Below are 27,715 nucleotides of genomic sequence, written 5' to 3'. Positions count from 1 at the left end.
CCACAGAACCAGGCTCAGACAAAATTCAAAAAAATATACTTTTTGGTATAAACCTGTAACTGGCAGTGATGCTCAAGAGTGCATTTAACAAACCTCTATGACCTCTGACCCTTTTATTGTTCTTCTTTGGTTTTCTCCAAAGTTAGCTCCATGGATAAGACTTCTGCGAAGATCCAGCAACAATTCTGGCATTTGAAATTTAAAATTCACCCTTTGTGACCCTTGGTTTTATTACACTGGTCAACATCTTTTCAGAAGCTGCCTGCTTTGTATATAAAATAGGCGATTTCATATGTACTTTTTCCTGCTACCAGGAAGGTCAAATCCAAGGCCAAACAGAAGAAGTCAAAAGTCAAACAGATAATTGCATTTAGAATTCATACAAGACCAATGTCAACACAACAGAGTGGCCATGTGAAGATTAGTACAGGTAATGGCAATTTTGGCCATTGCTGCAAAAACTCAGAGGTGTGTTTTAGTCATTTCTGGTTTCATTTAAGAAATGATCCAGGAGCATGCCATCAAAACTAAACCAAACCACAAACTTTAAGCATTATTTGTCTTTTTCATTGACTCAAAAAAGTACCTTCAGATGCATTATGACTGTAGACTGGTGTAATCTTTCCTTGTGATGAAAAAACCCAATTTGAACACTTTCTGTGAGAAAGTGAAACCAAAAAGTGGAATCTTTTTCTAACCTCAATCATTTTTGAGGCCCAGATAAAATACAGTGCAGAGCATCTCTAGCAAACATGCTGATTGACATTAGGAATGTTGTCTCATATTGGTTCCTGTAGTCGCAGAGCTACATTTCTCTGGTGAGTTTCACTGAGCTTACATCACCGCCCTGTGTGTGAATCACTCGAGGGTTTGGCTCGCAAAAAAATCCAGCAGTACCAGATTTCATGGGAGATGACAGTTTAACTGGCCACAGCGTCCTCAGGTGCAATCTAAAGCTCAGTTTTAAGTTACAACACAGCATAAAAAATAGTTTCTAGAGAGACTGATCACTGCTTTAAGTCCCTCTGTGCTCAGGCAGGTGAATTCCTTTTAAATCACTGTTTCTTTGTTAGCAGATACAACTGTGCCTCCATGCAATGGGACAAAGAGTGACTGTAAACTGAAGCATGCAGCACGAAGCCTGGCTTTTAAGGAAGCAGCAGTACTAGTTGGAGAAGAAAGATCAGAGAGTTTCTGCCAGAGGAGAGAGAAGACGCATGTTTTGGTTCTTCACTCTGAAGGTGAGTATAAGAGCCAAAACACACACAGTTTAATTATACATGAGGACAAACACAAGTAAGCAACCCTCAGAGCAAGCATGGGAGTGTTTCTGCTGCAAGCTCACCAAAGCTTCAGTGATCGTCTGCAAAAATAATCTTTTTCTAATCCTTTAGGGTGAAAGTGTTTTCAATCAAGAAAAAAAATGTCAAACCGAGTAACTCAAGAGAAGCTTTATCTGCATTTTATCTTATTTATGCCTCCTTCCCTTCAAACGGGAGGATTAACTGTAGATTTCAGATGCTTAATGGCACTGTGGGCAATTTCTAATGATCATAATTTGCCAGTTCCACGTTTGACCCTGTTAAACAGGAAGTGGAAGAGCATGGAGCAGATGGGTTTAAAAACAGATTTATTACCAATCTAAGCACAGTTAGTCTCAATGCACGGGTTGATCAAACATATCTCAGGAAGCTTGGCACGTGACACTTCCTGAGAGGGCGTCTGTTTGAAATTAGGGGTGCTTGACATTGACAGCGGGAATCTTAACCCCCACAAACCTCAGGAAGTGTCATTCCTGATCTGAATGAACTTCCAGGGCCAAAGGTCAGGAAAGCAAAGGCATCCCTCACGTGTCCATATTTAGGTAGAGAAACGACTCATCCAGTCCTGCAAGAAATGATCATTTTAATGACCAGCTTTTCCCTCTTTTTGTGGCCAAAGAATGTCCATCTCAAATTATTACCATAAATAAGCATAAATAATAATAACCAACTCTTTTATCAGAATAAAATGTGATTTATGGTCTTAAAAAGAGGGGAATATAATGATTATTTGCAGAGTGAATGAGCAGAACTCGTGTGGAGAGAAGTGATCACTGATCAGACTGACACTGCCTTCTAGTGGTAAAAGGGAGATGGTGCATTTGGGCAAACTCCAAAATAACAAAGGGGCCACAGCAAGTTTTTACACTGTTTCTGATCTCTCAGCCTTCCGTTTTCTGTTTATTAAATCAAACGCTGCCGTGTTGGTTTGAGATCATGTAACTGAAGAATTTGCCGTTCCTTTCCTTTGAGAAACTCGGGTTGCTTTGGCTCATCACCCGTTCACACTGGCAGACATACATGTGCATGAGCAGCTTTTCTCCTTTTTCATATAACTCTGGTACAAGTTCATCTTTGTTTCATCCCTCCAAATGTTCTTGTTCTGAACTGTTTAGGATTTTCTTTTCCTGGCAAAGTTTAATCTGTTCTTCGTGTTTGTCAGTGTAACCAGTGGTTTGCACTTTTGTTTTTTCCCCCATTCATGAAGGTATCTTTTGACTGTCCACTTTGACAATGATGCAACTACAACATGTTTGTCTTTACCAAGGAAAGAATTCTGTGATCACGCACTTTAGTTTTCTTCTTCTTTCTTTCGTCTTCCCATATGAAAAAGAAAAAGTAAAAACTTACATGATTTACTCATGAAAGTGGCCACTTTCTCATTACTTTCATATATTCTTTTAGTAAGTATCCAAAACATACAAGTTTCATTATATAATTTTTCAAGGTATCTTATATCTGTTTTCACTCTTGTATGCTTTTCATACAAGTTTCGCACAAGACAGATACAAACTTTATAAGATTTATATATATATATATATATCTTTTCCATATGGGTTATCTGAGTTGGTCAGTGCATTCAGACTCTTAAATTGGTCCTTTCTGTAGTTCTTCCTCTCATGTTGGCCTCTCTCACTTGCGCTGATCTCTTTGGATGTCATAGTGAGAATTCAAGTGACCTGGAATCGACTCCCGATCATTTTATCTGCTTAATTTGTCATGAAATGACAAAACTGAACTCCCCTCTCTGTCAGACCCCCGTCAGTCTAATGCCTGATCCTCTGAAAAATGGGGGACTGTATATAATGTCTGTGATTCCTGAACAGTTTATGCAAAACTTTAATTAAACCCCTTAAAGCTGAAGTTTGCACTTAAATCACATCTTGATTGTTTGGTTTAAAATCCACTGTGGTGATGTAACAGAGGCAAAACTACAAAAAAAAAAAAAAAAAAGCTCCAAATATTTTTTGTGCAGATTGCTGTGAGTTCGACTAAGAGGGTGAAAGTGTACACCTTTAAAAAGCTGCATGGACCCTCAGAGAGATTTTTTTTTTTTTTTTTTTTTAAACAAATACGCAAACTGATGAAACTGAGGCAAAGTGCGCCTGAAGAGCACACAGCAGCTTCGAGGTTTAATATTTTAAACATCGAGAGATCAAGCCGAGGGAAACTGACATCAAAGCTGTCAGGTTGGTTTTACCTCTGCAAACACGTTAAATTAACAACACCAAGAAGAGAGAAGTCAGTTTGCAAGAAAAAAAAAGTTTATTTCTTGTAAACCTCACAGAGCGAGAGCGCAGCCAAGGTCAGACCTGGAGGAGGGGTAGAGAGGGAGGGTGGGGGGCAACCGAACTGTGACTTTGGGCAAAGAAAACAAAAACAAAATCTATTCTTTCCACATTCAGCTGAACAAACAACCAACTAAAATGTAAATTTGTCACAACATTTTCCAAGAAGCCAATGACAGCAATCTGAGCGAGTGAGAAAAGAAAGAAAAAACAAGCGTCTCCATACACAGTAAGGTGAAAACCACACGCACAACAATGACGGTGAAACCACATCAGACTCGAGAACTTCCTTCTCTCCCTGCGGGAAAACTGCGAGAAGAGTAGAAACAGGAGGAAAAGAAAAAGCAGCCACTCGCCAGATGCTGCAAATACGGTGACATTCACGAACTTCTAGTCCCTTACTGTCAACTATACACCTTCCTCTACTACACCACAGGTCACCACTGCCCATAGACTCCTTAACAGAAACCGCTGTTAAAGTGTTAGCCAATGCATTCACAGTACATTCTTCAACACAGGAATTCCAGTCTTGGCACACAAACCAAAGTGGAAGTTAATTAAATTAACTCAACTCCTTTTTTTACATTTTTTTTTTTTTTTACATTGCACAGTCCATCTTTACAGTTTTCCCTTTCATACAGCAACGTGTGCTTTCCACAGTGAGAAAAGAAAAGAGGGGGGCAGCAGCTAAACCAAAGCATTTGGGGGTTCGTCTGTCAGAGTGACTCGAATATGTTGCTGTCAAACATATCTGATTGATTTTATTACAAGGCTGCCGTCCAGAGAGCACAACGATCAACAAATCTGTGTTTTTAGTCCCACTAAACTGATCTCTTCCAGCTTAGCCAGATGCTTCAACGCATTCGGAAGGTTCGGGTAGCATCTCATTAAACTCATGTCCTCAAGGCACTGTGATCATGAATCGTGATGCAGGATTATGCAGAGCAGTGGAAAGCAGACTTGTTTCTGCAACCGGGTGTGGGAATGAAGAGGGAAAACCAAACTGCTGTCACTTTTTACCCCCTTTCAAACAAAAAACAAAGAACAAATCCAGTTTAGACAGCTTAAAAACTGTTTACCGCCAGCACATCCCCAACGCAGCTTAGAGCAGGGTCAATTTGGTGTCCAAATTGTTTTTTCTTTTTAAATAAAAGAGGTCGAGTTGGTGTCATGAGTGCATTACATTCCTCTGATGCTATCTCGGGAGAACAGCTGTTAAAATTAATTTGGATTACAAGTCAGGCTGTAGAATCAAGGAGGGCTCCGTTTTCCAGTTTGTGGAGGGAATGATAAACCCAAAAAGAAAAGAAAAATACAGCAACTGCTCCCCGGAGGTGAGGAGTGAGAGCGATCCTCGATTCTGTGAGGTTTCACTAGACACTTAAAAGAAAAACTGGGGCTTCCTAGCTGATGTGGGATTTTCAAGTTTGTTTGTTTTTTAAGTTTTCTTTTGTTTTAACTACAACAAATACAGTCACACAATACAACATCCTTCTGACCTGGCAAGGAGAGAACCAAACCAAAAAAACCCCAAACAAAAACAAACAAAAAAACCCTCAGGTTCTCAGCCACGAGGTTGCGGGCCTGCAGGAGCAGTAAAAAGGACAGGAAGATGGATGGCGAGGTGGAGGGGGGGGGGGTTCACTTTTTGAGAGGCTGGTAAACGGAGGCGTTGGGGTCCAGGCTGGAGGGATTGGTGTCCATAAACTTTGAGGAGTAGTGGGGGGCCACGGGGGTCATGCTGCTGGTGTCGGCTGTGTAGGAGATGCTGGGCATGACGGCCATCACTTCTGCTATCTTCTGCTTCAGGTCTTTGATCTCCTGGTCCTTCTGCAGGATCTGACCTGAAAACAGATTTTAACAAGTCAGCCTGAGACATTTAAAACAAAAACAAAAAAGAACAACTCTGAGGACTGTGAACTTTTGTGAACCTTGTGCGATCTCCAGCTGCCTCTTGGCGTCCCCGAGTGCAGAGAAGAGGTCCAGTTTGATCCTGGTCTCTGCACTCAGGCTGTTCTCCAGGTGCTGGGTCTTGTCCTGCATGGCTGACAGCGCTGACATCAGCACCTCTGTGTCTTTTTCGTTTTCTTTATATTTATGAAGCTCCTAAAAGATGGACAGGGAAACAGTGGGGGTCAGAAGGGGAGTGTGTTTGCAGAAAGGGTCAGCAGTTTGGAGGTTTTTCACACCTGATATTCCAGCAGCTTTTTTTGTGGGACAACTGAAAAGATCCAACAAGTCACTTTGTTATGTTAATTCCAACACAGCTCAATGGATGTTTGCGAGGAGGCACACTTAGGCTACGTCCACACTAGCCCGGGTAGATTTGAAAACTGTGTTTTCGTCTGAAAATGCTCCACGTTTTCACACAGTTGCACGTCCACATTGAAACGGGTGAAAATGCTTACGTTCCAGTACTGCGCATGCGTGAAACACAAGAAGATTCGACCTGCCTCATTTCTGTCTGCCGTTTATTTACTTTCCGGCTCTTTGAAACGTCGTGGCAAAATGTTGAGGAAAAGCACCGAGTTTTTTTAAATGGACTAATAATGAGGTGGAGTTGTTGCTGCGAGTAACACAAAAGTACAAAGTTGCAAAAGCGAGACAGAGTTGAAGAATTTGAAGAAAAGCTATCTGAAGCATGTACAGACTGATATTAGTCTTTAATAGGGCTGTCAAAATTGAGAGCAAACAAAACAACTGCTGTATAATGCCCTCCGCTATCTTAGTTTCATTGGTCACATGGCTGCATCATATGACTAACATGCGTCATCGTTTTAGAAAGTCTGCGTTTTCACTGTCCACACTGCAATGTGAAAGCACCGTTTTCAAATGCATGCGTTTTCAGGAGCGCTTTGAAAACGCTGCGTTTTCCATCAGCGAAAACACAGTCTCAGTGTGGACGGGAGGCCAAAACGATAACGCATATATGTGGACTTTATTATAACTTTATTATAGATTTAACAGACCAGGCTAGTATTTCTGCTGCAGTCTTTTATCACCCTGACACTCAGAAACATCTAAAACTTTATAATTTCATCCTGCACAAAATGTCTTGATGCATTCTCAATCATCCAGTAAAGTAAATCTCCAAAAGTTGATTCTGTTCATCTGGACGTAGCGTTTTGTGGGAGAAACGTTTAGTCACTCATCTAAGTGACGTCTTCAGTCTAGGCTGACTGCAGTTTTCCCCAACCTTATAAACAGTACATTTGCATAATGACTGAAACCAGCCCACTGAAGGAACAATGAGATGAGTGACGAAACGTTTCTCCCACAAAACGCTACGTCCAGATGAACAGAATCAACTTTTGGAGATTCTGCACAAAGTGCTTCATCATGACAGACGTTACATTTTGCTTCCTCACTTCCACTTTCCTGTCGCACTTTTCAATGATGGCTGCTACCAGACCCAAAGCAGAAGTGGCCGTGCACACAAGACTGTAAAAAGAAGCATGTGAAAAGACCCAAGCCTCTGATGGACTCATACGTCAAACCAAACAGTGAATTTCTCAAACCTGTACCTGCACTTTTAACTCAAGCTCTCGGATCTGGTCCTCCTTTAGCTTGATGTCCATTGTTAATTTCTTGCACTCCGTTTCTAATTCGGTGATCCGCCGCCGTAGCGTGTCTGTGCACTCCCCTCTGAGAGCAATGGGAAACACAAAGAATGGTGAATGACCCTCGAGGCCCACAGCAAACCACAAGTAACAGAGCTGGTGAGCCAGATGTGTACACACCTGGATGCTGCTGCTAGTGCTACTGCTCTGGCTGCTGTGGCCTCCTCTAACTTCTTTCTCTTCTTCTCCTCTGAGAGCTGCTTCTCGGCGGCAGCTCGGGCCTCCTGCTCCACTTTGAGCCTCTTCTCCAGTTGGCCCACTGTCTGTTTGTCCTTCTGCTTTGCCTGCACAGCATTATGGAGCCTACAGGAGCACAAAAGCCACAGAGCAGCTTGTTAGCACAACAGGAAGTGAGACCCTAAGGTAAATGGTAAATGGACTGGTTCTTATATAGTGCTTTTCTACACTTCTGAGCACTCAAAGCGCTTTACACAACTTGTGCATTCACCCATTAATAAAAGCGCATTTTCTTAGTGCTTTCTAACTAACATTCACACACACATTCATACTCCGATGGATGCATCGGAGAGCAATTTGGGGTTCGTATCTTGCCCAAAGATATTTGGCATGCAGACTGGGGGAAGCCAGGAACCACCAGCCTTCCGATCAGTAGATGAGCTGCTCTACTGCCTGAGCTACAGCCACCCAGGACGTCTGGAAGGCAAACCTCAGAGGCAACCCTACCAAACATTTACTGTAGATTTTTAGGGGACTTTTATTTTTATTATTATTTTATTAGACAAAACCTAAAGTTCTCGATGCAAACCCCCACCGCGCTCCTTCACCCAGTTGTTTTCTTTATGTTTGTTTGTTTTTAACTCTCCTCCACGATGGCAGCAGCACCACTCACTTGTTCTGCAGCAGTTCGTTCTCCTGCCGCAGTTGGCCCAGCTCGGTGCGTATCGAGCGCTCGGCGCTGCCCAGTGAGCCGATCTGGCTGCGCAGGTCCTGCTCCACCTGCCGGCTGGCCTGTAGGTCCGCCTTCAGCTTCTTGACATCCTGCTCCAGTCTGTCCCGGGCAGGAGCATGACAAGAGGTGAGAAACACACAGAGGTCACGAGAAGGAAACACAACAAAAATCAAAGTTTGAGAAGCACAGCAACATTTAAATTCAGGTGCAGTTAAAGCCACAGCAATAATAAAATCAAGATGATTGAGGAAAAAAAAACATTTGAGAAACCCTGCCCTCTATCTGTGGCTTTTATTTTTCTCATTCCTTTACACAAGGGAACTTCTCTCTAAAACCTCTGACTCTCCTCCTAAGTGAATGAAGAAGGCGGGTTTCTTTTAGTCAGTGGGAAGAATAAAACGAGGGTCAGATGTCTGATGAGGAGAAAAGAACAGGACAGTTCAACAAACGTGCAACGTTTTGAAAAGTGGCCTTAACTCGTAATCATCGTGAATAAAATTTTTGCCATTTTCAAACTATTTTACATGAAACCATGGATCACAGGGAGATGTGTTAATATCAGCAAACCAGTAAAAAATCATTTTAAAAATTATACAAAACAAGCAAAAAATAAATAAATAAATAAAATATAGTCAGGTCCGTGAATAACTGGTAAAATAAAGTTTTCTTCTGTACACCATCTCAGTGAATGCTAAATGAAAAAAGCAGGAAGTTACTGCATATGTACACAAATGTTAATAATCTGTAAACAGTTAATTTGATGCTTTTGTTAAATCCCTTAAATTAAAGTTCAAGCTCGGCACTTCGATCCCAGTTCTGCCTCTGGAGATAAAAATCAGTTAGTTGCTAAACTTTTTACGAGACAACCTTCCCTGATTAATGTTCTGGAGGCTAAAACTGAACTCGGCTGAAATAAACCTCATAAGCCGCTTTCCCTTAAAAGAAGCTTCACTCCTGATATCGCTGATGAGGTCAGAACGGTGCATTTATGAATATAAACCATGTCTGTGTCTTCTTACCGAACCAGTGCTTCCGGCTTGCTGAGCTGGTTGTTGGGGATGCAGTTGTCGGTGGGGTCCCTGTGGGAGCCGCCCGACGTTCCTTTCATCAGTAGCTTGTGCTTCTTCTCGTTCTTCCCCGCAAACGACGACGTGGGCGTGGGGACGCTGCCGTTGGTGGTGCTGTGGCCGCGGGGCGAGGAGTTAAGCGCCGCAGTGTTGCTGCTGGCATTTTTGCAATTTTTGGAGGACGACGATGAGGAAGAAGAAGAGGAGGAGGAATTGTTGTCCTCTTTAAGGAGCAGGTTCTCTGTACTGCCCAGCTCTGTGTTCAGTCTCTTGTTATTCATATGGTTCTCCATATACTCCATCTCCTGGAGTTTAGAGTCCACTGATGATGGCAGGATGCTGTTATGCTGTTTTTTAGCTTCCCCTCGTCCCTCTTTCCCTTTTTCTCTATATTCTAGCTCCGGCAGTTGTGCCAATGTCTTTTTATTGACTGGGGCGCCATTCTGTGACACTGGAGGTGTGTCCACTTCAGATATACCTTTAGCTGCCGTCGCCGCTGTGGGAGCACAGAAACACAGCAATGTTTATGTGAATATTCATGTGTATTAGAGGTGTGATGGTACGTAAATCACAACACGTTAACCCTCAGGGGTCAAGGGTAGAAATACTTTTGATTTTATCTTCATATTTAACCTATAAACCCATTTACCTTGCTGTGTGAGAGACTTTGGACTATTTCGACAGACTGTATTAACACAATGGACCGAAAATGGCACAAAAAACGAAATATATATATATTTTTTTTACTGTGAAAACCACAAACATGTTTAGTGAACTAAACCTGACTTTAAATGCAAATATACAATGTAAACTTCAAATATATGTACAAACCTGGCTAACGGTTAGCTAAAGTTAACTACAACAATTTACATTCAAATTCAGTCAGTTCTTTCAACTACTTACAAAACAATCAGGTAAGGCTGTTCGACATAACGATATATATCGGATGACGATATGAAAACGTCTGTCATTTCCTAGTTTGCCTCGTGGTGTAGCAAAATAAACTGTTTACAGCATCGTTTTGATGGTCACTGTAGAATTTCTTAAACTTCTCTTTGTCTTATATTTAAAATAACCACACTACGGACGGACAAGCGACTGTTTTTATGCGTTGTCGTTAGCAACAACGACGGTAAAACCATCGCTTGGCTCCGCCATCCGCTTGTCTATTTTCCACATAAATTTTTCAAAATAAAGCTGAAGATTCTGTTGAGATTTTTCAAAATAAACTGAATCACGTGAAATAGTATGTAGAGTATTTACGGGCGAGAAGCTAAAAAGAGCCGTCAGGTGCTAGAAAATAAACCTTAGAGCGGGCTTTTCCCCGCAGCAGCACGCCGTGTAAAAAATGCTCACAAAGAAAGTTGCGGCAGTTTCAAATTATTTAACACTCAATTCCAGGTACACAACGCCCAGCTGAAAACACTTCACGTAAGTCGACTTGCCCGAGATTCACAGAATTTACAGAAAATATTTTATATAAAGTAAAATGTTTGTGATATATATCGTTGTCAGGACGATAAATGTCTTATATCGGGATATGAGATTTTGGTCATATCGCACAGCTCTAAAAATCAGGCGTCGCAATAAGATTCCACACATATTATTTGCACTACTCCCAAAATAATAGTTCCTGTCCACGACAAGATAGAGGGGGACATTGCAAGCCTGACACCTCCAGGGTGTATCTACTCCTGATGTCCACCTCGAGACAGCGTTTACATTTCAATCTGTCTCCAGTGGCTTTCTGGCCAGAGTCTGTGACATTCAGCAGCAGCCGCATTGTTTTGACACACAAAACAAATTTAAAAAAAAAAGTCCACATTACACACTGCAAACAATTAAATGTCACTAAACTCTCAAATCTCAAAACTCGTCTCCCTTTCACCACTATCATTCCCACAATTTTCCCCTCTTCCTCAGCAACCACATGGTGGTGTTGGCATGTAATTTTCTGATTGGTTGATGCATTTTTCACCAATAGTAAAGAGGCTATCCTTAGAAAACTGTTATACAGTTTCTTCCTGCACCAAATGAGACAGTTTTCAGGAAAAAGCTGAGTTTAAATTATTTATCGTAAGTCTGGTTTATTGGCCTATCAACAAAATGTAAAAACTGGTACATAGTTTGAAGTCTGCACTTTCAACACGTGTTTAAACAGAGTCTCAGTGAGGCTGGGTCTTGTTGATACATAATCTTAAATCTGTTACGTGATCTGGACACGCCGGCGCATCCGTCGACTCCAGAGGGTTAAAAGTCCATTTATGTCCAACAGATCGGTTTTGCTCGACCCTCGTATATTTTCACTGAGCTCTAGCTGAGTGACATGCAATGGCTACAAAAATTCAGGCAAAGTTAATAGCAGCAGTTCACCTGCATGCATGCAGATGAACATGTGTGCTCATTAAACTCTCTCAATGCTTTCATTGAAAGCCTTTATTGTTATCACAGAAGCGAGTGTTGCTGTGGTCGACCTTGTTCTTGGCACCGCCTCTTTGCTGCCTGCGTGTTTGAAACTGAACTTCTGGCCTTGACGGTTTGTACTGTAATTTACATTAACTATGAACATACTGCACTTACTCTTTACCTGTTACATCATCATTATATAAAGTATATATGCAAGCCTCCATATGTTATATCTGAAACAGGACTTTCAGTTACACCTGTGAACACTGACAGCAGGCTCAGGTGTTTTATTTGTGAAAAAAGTGACTGTGGCTACGACCTCACATCGTTTTCACACCAGCTCCTCACACATCTGTCTAATCACACCCAATGTGGTGACTGAGTGGAAGGAGTGTTTATCTAAACTGTGAGGCAGGTGCACATGTGACCACACACTTTGGATAGAAAGGGAAGACGTACGATTTATTTGACTGAAATGATTCATGAGAAACAAATGAGAGCTTGACCAAAGCTGTGATTAGAAAGGATGTTCAAAATTATATGAAGAGGATCAAACCTCTAAAACTAAAATCGGCCTCCATGTTTCACAGCAAAAATAAAAAAAGAACTTTGTAGTCGTAGAGTGGAGCCACATTGAGCCATACAAGCTAAATCACCAGACAGACATTACATTCTTTGCTCAGAACTACCTGATAGTACCAGAGCGCCAAACACATGAACCATTAAAATGATAAAATGGAAAGTGCACTGCAAAATGGAAAAGTTGTTTTTATCTGAATGACTGAAGCACACTGTTTAAATCTAGACAAGACTTTACCTTTTCATCCATCTTTACTAATATTATAGCACTTACTATACATCTTCCAGGTGGCAGAATTCAAATAAGTAAAACTGGAACAACTACTCGGCTGCCCGTGTTCGCAATGAAGCGCAATCAAGGCGTCCACACGGGAAGTGATTAGCAGCCCAAAGACCCAACATGAAGGGACTTCAAACAACAGTGAGTGAAATAACCCCTGGGAATACAAATTTCAAGGTGAGAAACTACCAATGAAAAGGTCACCTCTGTCAGCTATCAAACAATAAACAACAAGGGAATCACGTCCTGTGTAGACCTGGAGACCTAACCACTTAAGCCATGAACAATCGAATCACTGCCTTAGGGCAGCGAGCTAACAACCACAGCATGGACGGAGTGAGAAGATAATCAAGGACATAACGAGATTTCTGCATGTGTGCAGGTTTGAATCTTACCTTCTTCGGCTTCGCGCTCTTGCCTCTGAAGCATCTGTTGCTCTGGAGGCAGAGCCTGCTGTAGAAGCTGCATGTAAAACTCATTCTCCTTCTGCACCTCCTTTTGCTTCCGGAGGCGCATTTTATAGCTTACATAGCTCTTGAAGCCGAAGCCCAACGTGACCACGGGGTAGCCGATGCTACGGAGACGAACACAAAACGCACATTCATGAGGTCACTGGGCACAGATGAAGGGTTACTACAATTTTTTACTCCAATTTTTTTTTCCTAATGAAAACAATTAAAACAGTCAAAATATGCTTATGCAGACACTAATGTACCTCCAAGTAAAATCTATGTGTGGGAAGCACTTTGTGACTTCAAAAATCTCTTTGCCAACTTCATAAAAAGGGGAAAAAAGTTCAAAAATAAATTCACACAGAAATACAAATGCAGGTATTTGGTATTCATCAGTGACAATAATAAATAAAAACAGGACCAGGATTAATTTATTTGGACCAGTCTCATATCAAAATTAGAGTCGTCAGGCTTTGTCATTTGCAGGCATTCTTTTCCTTTTTCATCTCACATACTCACACACGGAGACACCTTACGTGACCGTAAGTTGAATAAAAGCTTCCCGAGAGTTAAACCTGACTGTCATCCTTCTACTTTCTCACTTAACTCTGACTGAACAGAACAAATTAAAAATAAGAGTCACAGGGAGCCTGCTGTCAAAGATCAGTGCAGTCCTGGAAACACCAGGAAAATGTGCAGACATCTGCATACAAAGACTCTTTAAGTGTAAGCAGATGAATCATGCTTACACGTGTAGACTTGGTCACGTGTCATGTTTAAAAGTACACAATAAGGCACATTTAGATGTATTGTGTACTTTTAAACATGATCTTAGTGGTTTTATGTACTGAATGAAGCAGTGTGAACATTATAGTTCATACGCTTATTTTTTTTCATCTTTACCTAAAAAAATATCTGTTAGCTGCGTTCAAGACAGTGAACTTAAGCTGTAACAGAACAGTGGCTCACCAGTGTGCAGCAAAAGGGCGACATAGGTCCACGTGGAAGTTCTTCAGGTCTTTGAATCTGATGGCTGCCTCGATGTACACAAAGAGTATCCATAGAGACACGGTGGGTAGACAGACCCCCCTCTCTGAAAAAGCAAAGCAGCACAAAGATGTGAGAGCATGACTCATTTACAAAGCAGTAAATATTTTTTAAAAAAAGTGCCTAAGGCGTCAACTTTTTGTATTTATTTGAGTTTAGGAGGTTTAGGAAATGCTGAAGTAGAGGCTCATGGTTCAACACAACCAGTGTTGGACGAGAAGATCAACAACCAAAGACACCATGCTGAACACTAAAGCGTCTTCCCCTCACAGCTTATTAATTTAACACTGATATCAGAACAGGACTCTGTATCTGTGGATACCTGAAGGTATCAGTATCGGATCGACCAACATCTCAGATTCTTCCACCCAAACTCTGAGACAATATCATAATTTAAGGATTCATTTACAATTTTAAACATTTTCAGAAGTGCAAAAAGCACGAACTTTTTCATAGAGAGGTGCACACGGAAAATGCATAACATGTTGGTCGGGCTTGTTGAAGAAGGAATTTCAACAACTAATCAATGTCATCAGCATGAAAATAGATGGGAATGTGTTTGTAGCATCACATTTTTATGGAAATGATGTCAGCCATTAAACCCCCCCACCCCAAGCATACAGTTTATATGTTTATGGACATGTTTGTGAATTGTTAACTGCACATAAAACAGTATAGTACAGTAAGATTTCCAACATGGGGTGGTCAGAATACAGACGGTAACCATTGTTTCAGGGGCTCTAAACACTGATTTCCCACTAGGCTGTGGAGAGCTGGGGGATATTAATACTCCTGTGATGTCCTCTCGGTCTGAATGTCACTGGTGAGTACGGCTGGAGAGCTCAGAAAGCAACTGGGAGCCAGTTTCAGTTCCCCCGCCCCAAATTGGCACTAACATTTCAATCTGACACCCGGCCTTCGGTCAGCTCAGGGGGACCCCGCTAAATCAGACTGACAACTAATCCTCAGAGGCCAGCTTGCTTACACATGGCGTGCAAAATTCTCAGAAACAACTATTTGTAAATACAACGACAGAGAGTAACCGAGAGTCGCACAACGCCTTCACACCTGCTTTTCCCCTGAAGGGACGGTTGTTTTTAAGTGGTGATAAGCGTGACTACAAAGGATGAGTTATTTTAGCAGTTCATGAGTGAATGATTTACAGCACACATTTACATCCCGAGGACAAAAAAAAAAAAAAATCCCAAACAAAAGGAAAGATTGTGATAAAAATATGGTCAACCAGCATTTATTTAAAAATGGATTTAATTTTTTAAATATTACATTTAATTTTTAAACGTACAAAATATCCCTAAAGGTCAACACTGCATAGCCTTACCTGTGTGCCAAACATACTGCACCCACACGTAGGTACTGGCAGCAAAGAACAGCCATTGCACTGGGATGAAGAGGAGGCAAATGATGTCCGAGGTAAACGCCACACACACAAAGAATACTGAAAAGGCCTGTTGGGCAGAGGAAAGGCGATTATTACCAACATCGCAGGCAGAAGAAGTAGTGTACATTATCAGATGTTTCATTAGAGAGGCTGGTTACCAAAGTTTTCATAGTTCATTTTACTTTTTCCCCATTTAATTGCTCTTTTTGTGTAATTTTATTTTTACCTTTTTGAGCCCTTTTGTCTCGCACCTTATTTATTAGGAATTCCCCAACTTGTTGGATAAGTAAAGCCTGTTACCTTAATTAAAAATGTGTCATCAGTGGTAAATGAATGACATTTTTGGTTCTTTCTTCTCTGTGAGAAGCAAACACTTCCTATCCGGCAGCACTGATAATGGCCCCGAGGCTAAACTAAAATTATGATTTCACGTTAGAATAAGGAGATTTGGGACAGAGAAGGGCCCACAGGCCTGATGAGATCTCTGCTGTTTGTATGTGAGAGGAGCGCTCTGATCCTAAGAGGCAGCAAACAAGATTACTGATAAGAACAACATGTTGTCTTTGAGATTGTAGCAGGACTCGACTGCCTCACATCCAGGGAACTGACACTTTTATGCTGATAACCTGAAAGGCTGTTTTATTCCTCACTGCTCTCACCTGTACATCAACCCAGCTAACCACATTTTCCCATCAAGTGTCTGACACTTCTCCTGGAGTGTGGTTATGTCAGTGCTCATTTTACCATCTTTTTATATTTATATATATATATATATATATATATATATATATATATATATATATACACTAGAGATGGACCGATCCGATATTACATATCGGTATCGGTCCGATACTGACCTAAATTACTGGATCGGATATCGGAGAAAAATAAAAAATGTAATCCGATCCATTAAATATCACGAAAGCACCTCACAAAACTTGCAACACGCCATAACTCACCTCAGAACGTTAGCAGTATGCATCACGTGATAGAGCGGCTGTGGCATGCGGGACCTGTCGGTGGTCTGGATAGCATGTGGAGCTTCGCTAGCAACCCGGCATTTCATCTCCGACAAAGTTATCCCGAGAGAAGTAAAGCAAGTGTGTAAGTCCATCTCTGAATGTTTGTAAAGCATTCCTGCGTTAAGCTTAACAAGCGACTGCCTCTTCTTGCTGCTACTTCAATCATGAAACTGCTTAATGATCAGCTGATCGGCTTTTCTGTGCGAGTCCGTGTCTCTAGTTTGCTTTTGGCCCACTTTGCACCAGAAAGAGGAAACCAGCGGCTGAACAACAGCAGCACGTTTAAGCTTGATCAGCTGTTGTTAGAATGTATTTAATATTACTTTCTACTCGAGGATCTTTTTCTACGTAGCTGACGCTGGTAACTGTGCAGGGGCGCATCTAGCAAAGTTTAGCCAGGGGGGCCGATAGGGCATTAACTGGGAAAAGGGGGCACAAAGACATACTTTTCTTTCTTATTCTCATTTAAAATGTCGAGCTTTTAATAAATAATTATCTGACACCCAAAGTTTTAATTTGATGTAAAATGAATAGAAGTCAATTACTGTATATAGTGACTATTAAGTCTAATATAAATACCCTAGTAAGCTATAGTACTTTTTCCTTTGGGAAGGTACCATCTGTGCAGTCTGCAATTTTGTTGAAGAAAGATGTTGAATCTATTTAATATTTCTTGAAAAATAATTGATTTCTGTGCCTTTTTTTTCACACTGCATCAAATTAAGGTTGATTACGTCGATTAAGCATCATGAGGTGGAGCGTGAGGGGTGGTTCCCTATTTTTTATTTATTTATTTTTGTTGTTGCTGGGAGTTGGAACCCTGTTAGTTAGGTTGCTTAATATTTATGCTAAGTACTCTTTAAAATACCAGAATAGGGAGGATGGTGTAGGTTCAAGTTTATTAGATTGATCAGTATTGCTGAACTATGAAATATTTTTTTTTTGCATACAGGTATAACAGAATAGCTTTAGTGTAGTTGTTGTTTTAAACTTGAGTATGAACTTATACAAAATGCAGCAAGATATTTAAAAAACAGTTTTGTTGACTAAAAAACACTATATCGGATTCATATCGGTATCGGCAGATATCCAAATTTATGATATCGGTATCGGTATCGGACATAAAAAAGTGGTATCGTGCCATCTCTAATATATACACATATACACATATACACACACACACACATATATTAGGGGTGCAACACAAATGCTACGGCAAGGAGGAGTCAGGACGCCAGGTCAGGGGGGAGATATCATCACCCCCACCCGAGATTGGGTACATAGCCCCAAGTGCGATAGGAGAAGGATCGTTGAGTGCGAGAGGAACTGACCTGAAAAATAGGATCATGGCCAAGCTTGAAACCTGGATCCCCCATAGCCGGTTACCAAGATTACGTGAAGTACCCTCAGAAGGTCTGCTAGATGATGTTAATGCAGCACTACGGGCAATACCTACAACCACGATTACCGACACTAACAAGCTGATCTACAATACGGCAGCAGTGATCAGTGAGATGCTTGGCTACAAGTTGAACAGCCACAAGGGGCAGTACCCTCCATGGAGAAGGAGGCTAGAGGGCAAGATCAAAGTAGCACGGAGGGAGGTTAGCCAACTAACGGAGTTGCAGAAAGGTGCGACAAATAAGGTGCCTAAGAAATACAGCAAGCTGTCCATACCTGAGGCCTTGGAAACTGCCAAGCAAAGACTTACAGCCTTGGCCAGCCGCTTGAGGAGGTACACCAGAGAGATAGAAGGCAGGAGAATAAACCAGCTGTTCTCCACAGAACCAGCAAAGGTGTACTCTCAGTGGCAAGGGAACAATAAGAGAACAGCACCACCAAGGCTGGAGACGGAGCAATACTGGAAGAGCATATGGGAGAAGGATGCAACCCATAACGGCAATGCTCAGTGGCTAGAGGATCTGAGGGCAGACCACAGCGACCTCCCTGAACAGGGTCCAGTAACCATCACAGTGGCAGATATCCAAGAAAGGGTCTCCAGTATGAAGAGTTGGACAGCACCAGGGCCCGACATGGTTCACGCCTACTGGCTGAAGAAGCTGACTGCACTCCACGAGCGTCTGGCAGCACAAATGAACCAGCTGCTAGTTAACGAAAGACACCCGGAATGGCTAACTGAAGGCCGGACGGTCCTGATCCCCAAGGACCCCAAGAAGGGACCGGTCCCCTCCAACTACCGACCAATAACCTGCCTCAGTACTACATGGAAGCTCCTGTCAGGCATCATATCGGCTAAGATGAACAGGCACATGGGTCAATACATGAGCGGGACACAGAAAGGAATTGGCAAGAATACCAGAGGTGCAAAACACCAGCTACTGGTAGACAGAACAATCAGCCGAGACTGCAAGACCAGACTGACCAACCTGTGCACTGCCTGGATTGATTACAAGAAGGCCTATGACTCAATGCCCCACAGCTGGATACTGGAATGCCTAGAATTGTACAAGATCAATGGGACCCTAAGAGCCTTCATCAGGAACTCAATGGGGATGTGGCGTACAACACTAGAGGCCAACTCCAAGCCCATAGCACAAGTTACCATCAAGTGCGGGATCTACCAAGGAGATGCTCTGTCCCCACTGCTGTTCTGTATAGGCCTGAACCCCCTCAGTGAGATCATTAACAAGACTGGCTACGGATACCGACTACGGAACGGAGCAGTTGTCAGCCACCTCCTGTACATGGATGACATCAAGCTGTATGCCAAGAGTGAACGAGACATCGATTCACTGATCCACACTACCAGGCTATACAGCAATGACATTGGAATGTCGTTCGGACTGGAGAAGTGTAGTCGGATGGTAACAAAGAGAGGGAAGGTAGTCAGAACTGAGGGGATTGAACTACCAGAAGGCAACATTGCAGACATAGAGGACAGTTACAAGTACCTGGGGATCCCGCAGGCAAATGGGAACCATGAAGAGGCCGCTAGAAAGGCTGCAACCACCAAGTACCTGCAGAGGGTCAGGCAAGTCCTGAGGAGTCAGCTGAATGGTAAGAACAAGATCCGGGCCATCAACACATACGCCCTGCCCGTGATCAGGTACCCTGCTGGGGTAATAGGCTGGCCAAAGGAGGAGATAGAAGCCACTGACATAAAGACAAGAAAGCTCCTGACCATGCATGGAGGGTTTCACCCCAAGTCCAGCACCCTGAGGCTGTACGCTAAGCGGAAGGAAGGGGGCCGGGGACTGGTGAGTGTCAGCACCACAGTCCAGGATGAGACAAGGAACATCCAAGAATACATTGGGAAGATGGCCCCAACTGACCGAGTGCTCAGTGAATACCTCAGGCAGCAGAAACCCAAGAAAGAGGAGGGAGACGAGGAACCATCATGGAAGGACAGGGCCCTGCACGGTATGTACCACCGGCAGATAGAGGAGGTGGCTGATATCCAGAAATCCTACCAGTGGCTGGACAAAGCTGGACTGAAAGACAGCACAGAGGCACTAATCATGGCAGCACAAGAACAAGCTCTGAGTACAAGATCCATAGAGGCTGGGGTCTATCACACCAGGCAAGACCCCAGGTGCAGGCTGTGTAAAGATGCCCCAGAAACAATCCAGCACATAACAGCAGGGTGCAAGATGCTAGCAGGCAAGGCATACATGGAACGCCATAACCAAGTGGCCGGCATAGTGTACAGGAACATCTGTGCCGAGTATAACCTAGAAGTCCCGAGGTCAAAATGGGAGATGCCCCCAAGGGTGGTGGAGAATGACCGAGCTAAGATCCTGTGGGACTTCCAGATACAGACGGACAAAATGGTGGTGGCTAACCAACCGGACATAGTGGTGGTAGACAAACAGAAGAAGACGGCCGTAGTGATCGATGTAGCGGTTCCCAATGACAGCAATATCAGGAAGAAGGAACACGAGAAGCTGGAGAAATACCAAGGGCTCAGAGAAGAGCTCGAGAGGATGTGGAGGGTGAAGGTAACGGTGGTCCCCGTGGTAATCGGAGCACTAGGTGCGGTGACTCCCAAGCTAGGCGAGTGGCTCCAGCAGATCCCGGGAAAAACATCGGAGATCTCTGTCCAGAAGAGCGCAGTCCTGGGAACAGCTAAGATACTGCGCAGGACCCTCAAGCTCCCAGGCCTCTGGTAGAGGACCCGAGCTTGAAGGATAAACCGCCCGCAGGGGCGTGCTGGGTGTTTTTTAGGGGTGCAACGATACACAAAATTCACGGTTCGGTTCGATACTTTGGTGTCACGGTTCGATATTTTTTCGATACAAAAAAATGTTCATGCATTTTTAATTTGTCATTTATTAAAATTATAAATATATATTTTAACTCAAAAGTACAGTTTTTAAATTTAACCCTAACCCTTGTGCGTGTTTTTTATTTTGACAGCGAATGCGCACCTGCGGACCACTTATGTGCAGCCCTGGTTATTTAGCTCATCATATTACAGCCACAGAAATTCTTTTGTCCATGAAACCATAAAGCTGCACTTTCTTTTTGCCTTATAGTCTGATTTGTCATAACTTCTCCGTTTTGTGGTAAGCTTTTCTTTGGCTGTCACTTCTTCACCCTGACCTGTCTTATTTGGCTCAGCAGAACTGAAATGCTTTTACACACGCACTCACATAAGCTCAGCGATTCTCTGCGCGATCAACCTCTCACATGTTTAAGCTGCGGGAGATTTCACTTGTCATGTTTGCATAGTAAGCTAACGATTGATAAGACGATGTCAGAGGAATTGGTGCACAAATTATCATCACTCACAGATCAGTGCTGTCGCTCTCTATACACAGTTCGCACGATTGCAAAGTGAAAGCAAAAAAAACAAGCGCAAATTCAAACGCGATTTCAATATGTCACATATTGACAGTGGCTCACCGATGCCAATGACATAATTACCCAGCTACATTTCTGAAAGAATGCAAAAGCATTGACATATATTTTTCGTACAATAGCCCGACGGGCAGGGAAGAGAAAGATTTTGGTAGCCCGACTGAAAAAATCGCTAGCTCCGGGACGTCGGGCTAGCGATATTGCAAGCCCTGTATCTGATTGAGGAATCACTCATCTTTGGAAAAGAGAGTTTATTACAGAGAAATGGCTCTTTCCAAAATAAAAGCTATACTATCCGCTTCTTCTGGGCTATATTCTCAGCAGCATAAGGAGAATCATGTGCTAACAGCTGTCTAAATGGCTCGGCTAAAGTTAGTAGCATGCTTGTTGTTTTTGTCTTTGCACTAGGATGATGTCGGCGTAAATGTGCAGTCATATTCGTTGTGTTCCCACTAGTGCTTTCAGGTTAATCTCGTTGAAATGACCTTAACGCCACAACACGGCAAATCTCCGTTAACGAGCTACCGCCGATCGCTCCGTGCATGGGGCTAGACGGCCAACACGTTAACGAGCTAACTGCGCTAACACACTAGTTCACACCAATGTAATTGAGCATTGCATGGCACATCCAACATACTGTTTTACTTTAGTCCATGACTCGCTTACCTTCAGGGTCATACGTCACATGAAAACCAAAATAATTCCAAACGCCAGATCTGAATGAGGTTCAATTTGCTTGTTGCAAGCAGAGCTTAACTTCTGTCTCGCTAGCTTGCCCTGCGCTCTTCCTTCTGACTATGCTGTCTGTGTTGAGCGCTCAGTGGATCTGCGCTGGACAGTGCAGCCTAGGCGGAGTAGTCGAACACAGATTCACTGAGCGCTCAACACAGACAGCATCGTCAGAAGGAAAATTGATAAAATAAATTACAAATGTTGTATTGTTCGATACATATGCGTACCGAACCGAAAGCACTGTATCGAACGGTTCAATATCGATACGAATATCGTTGCACCCCTAAAAAATATATATATATATATATATATATATATATATATATATATATATTTACACACACACACACACACATATATATATCCTCTCATCATTTACTAGACAGTCACTTTTCCACCAGCCTATACGACTTCTCTGATTTATTTATCTTATCAGTCACATTATTCAGAGTTTGTTCAGGTTATAACTGTTTAGACTGTTTTAACCTAGAGAGGTTCAAATGGGCCACAATGAACATTCATCTCAAATTTTTTAAACGTCTTTAACCACTTCAGTCATGAAACTGTTGATCAGTATTTAGACTCCTTTCACTGTACTACACAGATACTTTGAGGATGCCCAGTTCATATTTCACCAGCAGAACTTTACCTTTTTGCTCAAAAGAACATTTAAACAAATAAAAGTCATTAACAACTAATGTTTAGGGCCTAAATTCAGCATCTCAGGCGGTAAATAAAAACAGCATGTGTATGTATATTCTTATTTTAGTTCCACATCTAAAAAGCTGAGTAGTGACAATAATAAAAAGGCTGTAATTATGTTTTTGTGGCTAAATAATAAAATAAATAAATAAGTGGCCATAACTCGGCTACGTGATTCTTATGCAGATCACACATCCTAAGAAGATTTTAATCTAAGGTTGTGCAATTCACACCAAAATCTACATTCAATAACAAGAATTCTCAACGCAACATTATTGTGCATTCACTTTTTTGCTATAAATCCATATAAACACTTTTCTTTAACAATCAGACTCACTCCTAAAAAAACATTTTGGCAGGTCAGCTTTAACCAAGATTGTCGGAGGAGCAAGTTTTGGTTAACAAGCTAAAGGAATGATCAGTTGTGATCTCAATACTCATCAAAATGAATGTGATTCTGATTTTTGTTTTAGCATCCCAGGTTTAATTTGCTCCAAAACATAGAGCCTGGTCATAGTTTGTGGTCTGCTGAACTTTAAAACCTGTACGAGCTCTCAGAGTTTATCACGAGTTTCTTTGGGGGATCAGAATGAATAAATATTCCTCCATAACTCACACATGGGACAAATATGACGTGCTGACCATCACAATCCGACCACCAACATCCAAATAGGAAAACTAAACACATCCCAAAAACCTGTGACAGACTCGAACTCCACCTCCTTGAACTGCAGTTTGTTGCAGCAGAACTTCAGAGAAGCATGCGAGTGGACTCAAATGTTCACATGTGGCAGGCAACATTATAAGAAGTGTGCAAAAATTCTTAAATTTGCAAAAAAAACTAGGGGTAACTTATTTTGTTTATGCTGAAACTTTTCCCTCACTCCATTCATTAGAGGTCCCCAGACACCATCACCAGGAGTCTTCCTCCAGCCAGTGGCTATGTTCAAAGGCAGTCATGTTTTCAGTGTGAAAAGCTTCTTCTCCATCAAGCACTGATCAGGTTTCTCAGAAAAATGTTTGGCATCACTGTCAGTGTTACAACACAGTAAAAATAAATAGAGTGCCCTTATGTTTTCTAATATCCCTCTACTACACACTGTCCATTATGTTGTAATGAATTCAAACACTCTTCCACAATTAAAACTCATTTAATTCACTAACAGATAAATCATGTGATTAAGAGCTGGTCTCAAGGGGAAATGCAAAAGTAAAAGTGAAGCCATTTCTAATCTGGATAGCTATGCGCTGCCAAATGAATCGGGCAATATGACCAACTGGATAGCACAGTGAGTCTCCTGCTGAGTCCAGCTGGATGAGCGGTTTCTTGTTTTCGTTTATCCTCCCACAATGAACGACTACTGTCCAATACGGTGGAGTTGGAGTCTGTCACAGGGTGAGAGTCCCTGCCGACCACTGCTAGCTTTCCAAAAAAAGAGCGTCGGTTTTGTCGACTAGTGAATCGATACTATGCCATCTAAGATGGTTGAAAATACACAAACAAAAACAGACAATTCACTGAGAGACTGAGACTATATCAGTGAGACCATGTGCAGGAAGCACTCACCTGTGTTTATAAATATGAAATATTACACTGAGCTATCTTTACACAGTGATGCAGGTCCGAGTTAGCGACACAGGCTAAATACTCCAATGACTTCAGTTCTATCATATCTATAGGTATGGCCCTGTATTCGCACACATCAGTGAACTGAACAAAGGATTCTGGTTCCCCAGAAGTTTGGATTAAAAAATATACGAAGTCAGGCCTTTGCAGTAGCTGTTCATTAACTACAGAGGAAATTGCCCCTACATATGAGGCCCCCTCCATCATAAGACCCTACTAAAACCTGACTGAACACCCATTTTTGAAAAATTCTGATTACTTTTTATCTATGTTACTTTTTTTTTTAATGTGTGGTACTGTTTTATTCTTTTGGCTGCAAATCAGACTATGTAAATTCTGTGCATCTTTTCAGTTGTTCAGTGTGTAGTCCATACTTTAAGTCATCTACTCACCAGCCCCTGGTATCTAAAGGAGTCGTACACGCTCCGGATGAAGAGCCAGAATGGCCAGAGGTACTCAAACCTGAACTCAAGTACAAAATCTGCCAGTAGCACCAGTGCCCAGACCACCAGGAACTTCAGGTACAGGAAGGTACTAGAAATACATTTACAAACAAAAACAAAAAACCCTGAATGACAGAAAACTGTTTTCCAACACAAACACACAAGAAAATTTAAGAGTCTAGACTGGTAATGACATTTGTTGCAGCGTAGATTTTCTCAAGCAAGTATTTCCATAAATGCACAAAAAGCAATTATGAGTTTATAGTTATTAGTTCACATCAGATGCACTCAATAATAGTGAGAATAAAAACTGTGAGGAGGTACAACTGCTCACTTTCTTGTTTGAACAAAAACCACCAGAAGCACAAAAAAAAAGCCTGACTAAAGCTTCCTATCTCATGGCTTCAGCTGGACAACAGTGCCAAGCAATTTAAAAGAGGCACTTGGAAACCAAATCTCTCTTCTGCCTGCTGTGACAGAGCAAAGAACCTGAACCCCAAGCAGCAAGAACATGTGTTTGATTGTGGGAAAATATAGCCAAAAAAAAAAAAAACCTTGATAGTGCCTACATGTGAAAATATAGTACTGAGCAAAAGTCTAGAGCCATCCCTTCCGGATTTATATTTTGCTAGGAAAATGGGAAAGAAGTGTAGCAATTTATTCTTCAACACAGCCTGGACGCTCTTCAAGAAATCCCTGCAATTTCTTAAAGCAGCCCTCAGAAATAGTTTTCCAGGCTTCCTGGAGGAAAATCAAAGCTCTTCTCTGGATGTTGGCTCCCTTGCGTTCTGTTGTCTCTCATAAGACAATCCCACCATGCTTCAATCATGTGGAGGTCCAGGTTCTGGCGAAGCCAATCCATGACTGCCCTGGTACACTTTTACTGGATGGGCAGTCTGTCAGGGATAACTGTCATCCTGAGAAATGAAGCTGTTGCCACTGATCTTAAGTACAGTTCTAGTGTAATTTGGCATATCTCAGCCTTTTTGCCCCATTTTTCTTCCTTAAGAATGGCTTCTTGGCAGCCACCCTTCCACTGACAGCATTTCTGACGAGGCTTCAGCCAACATTAAACGATCAACTGAAGGACCAGATGCAGCTCTCGGGACTGCATCTGGTCTGCATCTCATGCTTCTTTACAATTTAATTTTTCTTTTTGCCAGTTGTCTGTAGACACAACACTGGTTCAGTTAGGTAACTATTTTTTTCTTGAAGGATTCATAGGTCAAGATTGGAAGGCATTCCTCTGAACATGGTCAAGTAGAAGGACTGGACTGAAAACGTGGGGAAAAAAAACAAAAAAATATAGCCAAAGTGCAAAATGTTTTTAAACTAACTTCAGAAAGCCTGGAGAACTATTACAAGTACATCTGGCTCCTTGGACGCAAAAAAAACATGAGGAGTGGCTCAAGACTTTTGTTTTGCCTTGGGCACAAGAAGTTGGAAGACGATTTCTCTGCTGACAAAGACTGTAGGAGAATGAAGTAAGATGTGTACCTAGAGCTGAAGATTTGGATATGACATCGGTGCCACACTGCAGCAGGGATATAAACACTGCTCTAACCTCTTGCTGCTTTTATCCTGCATTTGCTAGAGACCCAGAAAGTGGCCCACTGGGGGTGCTCTGATGTCGGGGGGAGGCACCTGTTCAATAATTCAAACATTGCCCCACATTTCCAGGTCCTCATGCCACGTGTGTAAACTAAATGGCCTTTAACGTTAATATGTATGAAGCCACACACAGCTGGAGACTGGAAGCACAGCCAAGCCACTGAGAGCTGTTAAAAGCGAGTGACAGCAGCCTTATCGACACGTTTGTGGTTAATGTTACACCACTGTCGTTGAGGCTCATGTGATGATGTTGGCAATAATAAGCTGGTGGACCTGCTAACAGCGAAGCAGCTAACTTTGGCACCTTCAGCCAGTGACAGCTGACTCTGGCGCACAGTTAACACCCGGGATTCTTTAGTTATCATGAAAAAGTCAGCTGCAGTGTAATTCAATTAGTAACTGTGCTATGGAGCCGGAGTCAAAGCTCAAAACAGGCTGTTTTGGGGCCTAGCGCTATAGTTAGCTTACATGCTAGTGTAGCATATAACGAAAACATACTAGAGCTAGCTGCCTGGCTAGGTTAACAGGCTGTCAAGAAGTGGCAGCAGCTGTGAGGTTAGGGAGGCGTATTAACGCAAACAACCCATTCATTTCCCTTCGTTGAGCAGGCTCCGTGTAAGTTACCTGCCGTATATCCCCTCGGTGATTCGGTTCCGTTTTAACGGCCGTCGGAGTTTGCTGCAGTCCGCATTGCGCCGCTTCATCCTCCTCCACTTGGCTTTGGCCTTCGAGTACCCGCCGTAATCTTATCCAGTTTTCTTGCGTGTGCGGACAGAGATAATAAATAAAGGTGCTTGTGATATATATCGCTGTTGTTATTATTTTTTTCCCCCACTTGAAACAAAGAAATAAATAAATGACTATTCGGGGAACCTCCTCTTTTCTGTTAGCGCAGGCTCAATAAGCCCAGAGCGCGTTGTGTTTTACCTAGTGTGGCTGTCAGACGGCCGGTGCGACCAATCACCGTTTCCGTCAAGGACTCCTTTTTTGACAGACACACAGAAGAGCCAATCACTGCCCTCAGTGGCTGCTCACTGAGCGCTCATCACCGTTTGTGGAGCGTCTTGGCGTTCAACCAATCAGATTGTTGTGAACAAATTGGGCATCCCCGATCGGCCAATTAACTGACAGCGGGGGCGGGTATTTCCCTTATATGTTTCTGCCTTTGGTTTATTATGAGGACTCAAATATGCTGTATTCGGGACAAAATTCCCTTTGTGCTTGATACAAAAACATCCAGTCCGACATGGGGGGCGGCGGGGTATTTATATCACGGCCTTTGTGTGTGTTTCGCTGACTGACTTGCCCCAAGGAGATGAATGCCATTTATGCTTTGTTACCAGGTTGAAATAGTGTGCATGCGTGTGCGGCAAAAAATGAGGGCCGC

The 27,715-nt window shown here is 42.4% G+C and overlaps 2 protein-coding genes across 3 annotated transcripts in view; one reads left to right on the top strand and one right to left on the bottom strand.

The window, feature by feature from the left end:
* The window catches only part of rhd (Rh blood group, D antigen), a 36,622-nt gene that overhangs the window by 3,765 nt on the left and 5,142 nt on the right, over positions 1-27,715 (top strand). The window contains exon 2 of one of the 2 annotated variants that reach the window (XM_085442265.1): positions 1,077-1,241. In XM_085442265.1, the coding sequence (XP_085298391.1) occupies positions 1,077-1,241 (165 nt within the window). Of the gene's footprint in view, positions 1-1,073; positions 1,242-27,715 lie in introns of both variants that reach the window. The other variant, XM_085442264.1, reaches the window with a different exon arrangement.
* Positions 3,565-27,375, bottom strand: maco1b (macoilin 1b). The gene is made up of 11 exons (XM_085442263.1): positions 26,953-27,375; positions 24,667-24,808; positions 15,311-15,437; positions 13,894-14,017; positions 12,868-13,046; positions 9,160-9,703; positions 8,081-8,239; positions 7,351-7,533; positions 7,135-7,255; positions 5,542-5,716; positions 3,565-5,454 (listed from the first exon to the last, which is right to left on the bottom strand). The coding sequence occupies exons 1-11, from the start codon at positions 27,030-27,032 to the stop codon at positions 5,252-5,254; spliced, it is 2,037 nt and encodes a 678-aa protein (XP_085298389.1). The 5' UTR covers positions 27,033-27,375; the 3' UTR covers positions 3,565-5,251.

The sequence above is a fragment of the Copadichromis virginalis genome, linkage group LG19 (assembly GCF_057382275.1).
Source record: "Copadichromis virginalis isolate Kocher_CV1m ecotype Utaka linkage group LG19, C_Virginalis_male_GT1.1, whole genome shotgun sequence".
NCBI lineage: Eukaryota > Metazoa > Chordata > Actinopteri > Cichliformes > Cichlidae > Copadichromis > Copadichromis virginalis.
The sequence above is the reverse complement of the archived record's forward strand: the minus strand, read 5'-3'. Positions and strand labels throughout refer to the sequence as shown.

Excerpts from the sequence above, each read along its gene's own strand:
- maco1b (XM_085442263.1), bottom strand. The coding sequence starts at position 27,032 with ATGAAGCGGCGCAATGCGGACTGCAGCAAACTCCGACGGCCGTTAAAA. Across the intron at positions 24,809-26,952 it reads ACCGAGGGGATATACGGCAG|TACCTTCCTGTACCTGAAGT; the intron begins GTAACTTACACG and ends ATGTATTTCTAG. Across the intron at positions 7,534-8,080 it reads AACGAACTGCTGCAGAACAA|GCTCCATAATGCTGTGCAGG; the intron begins GTGAGTGGTGCT and ends GTGCTCCTGTAG.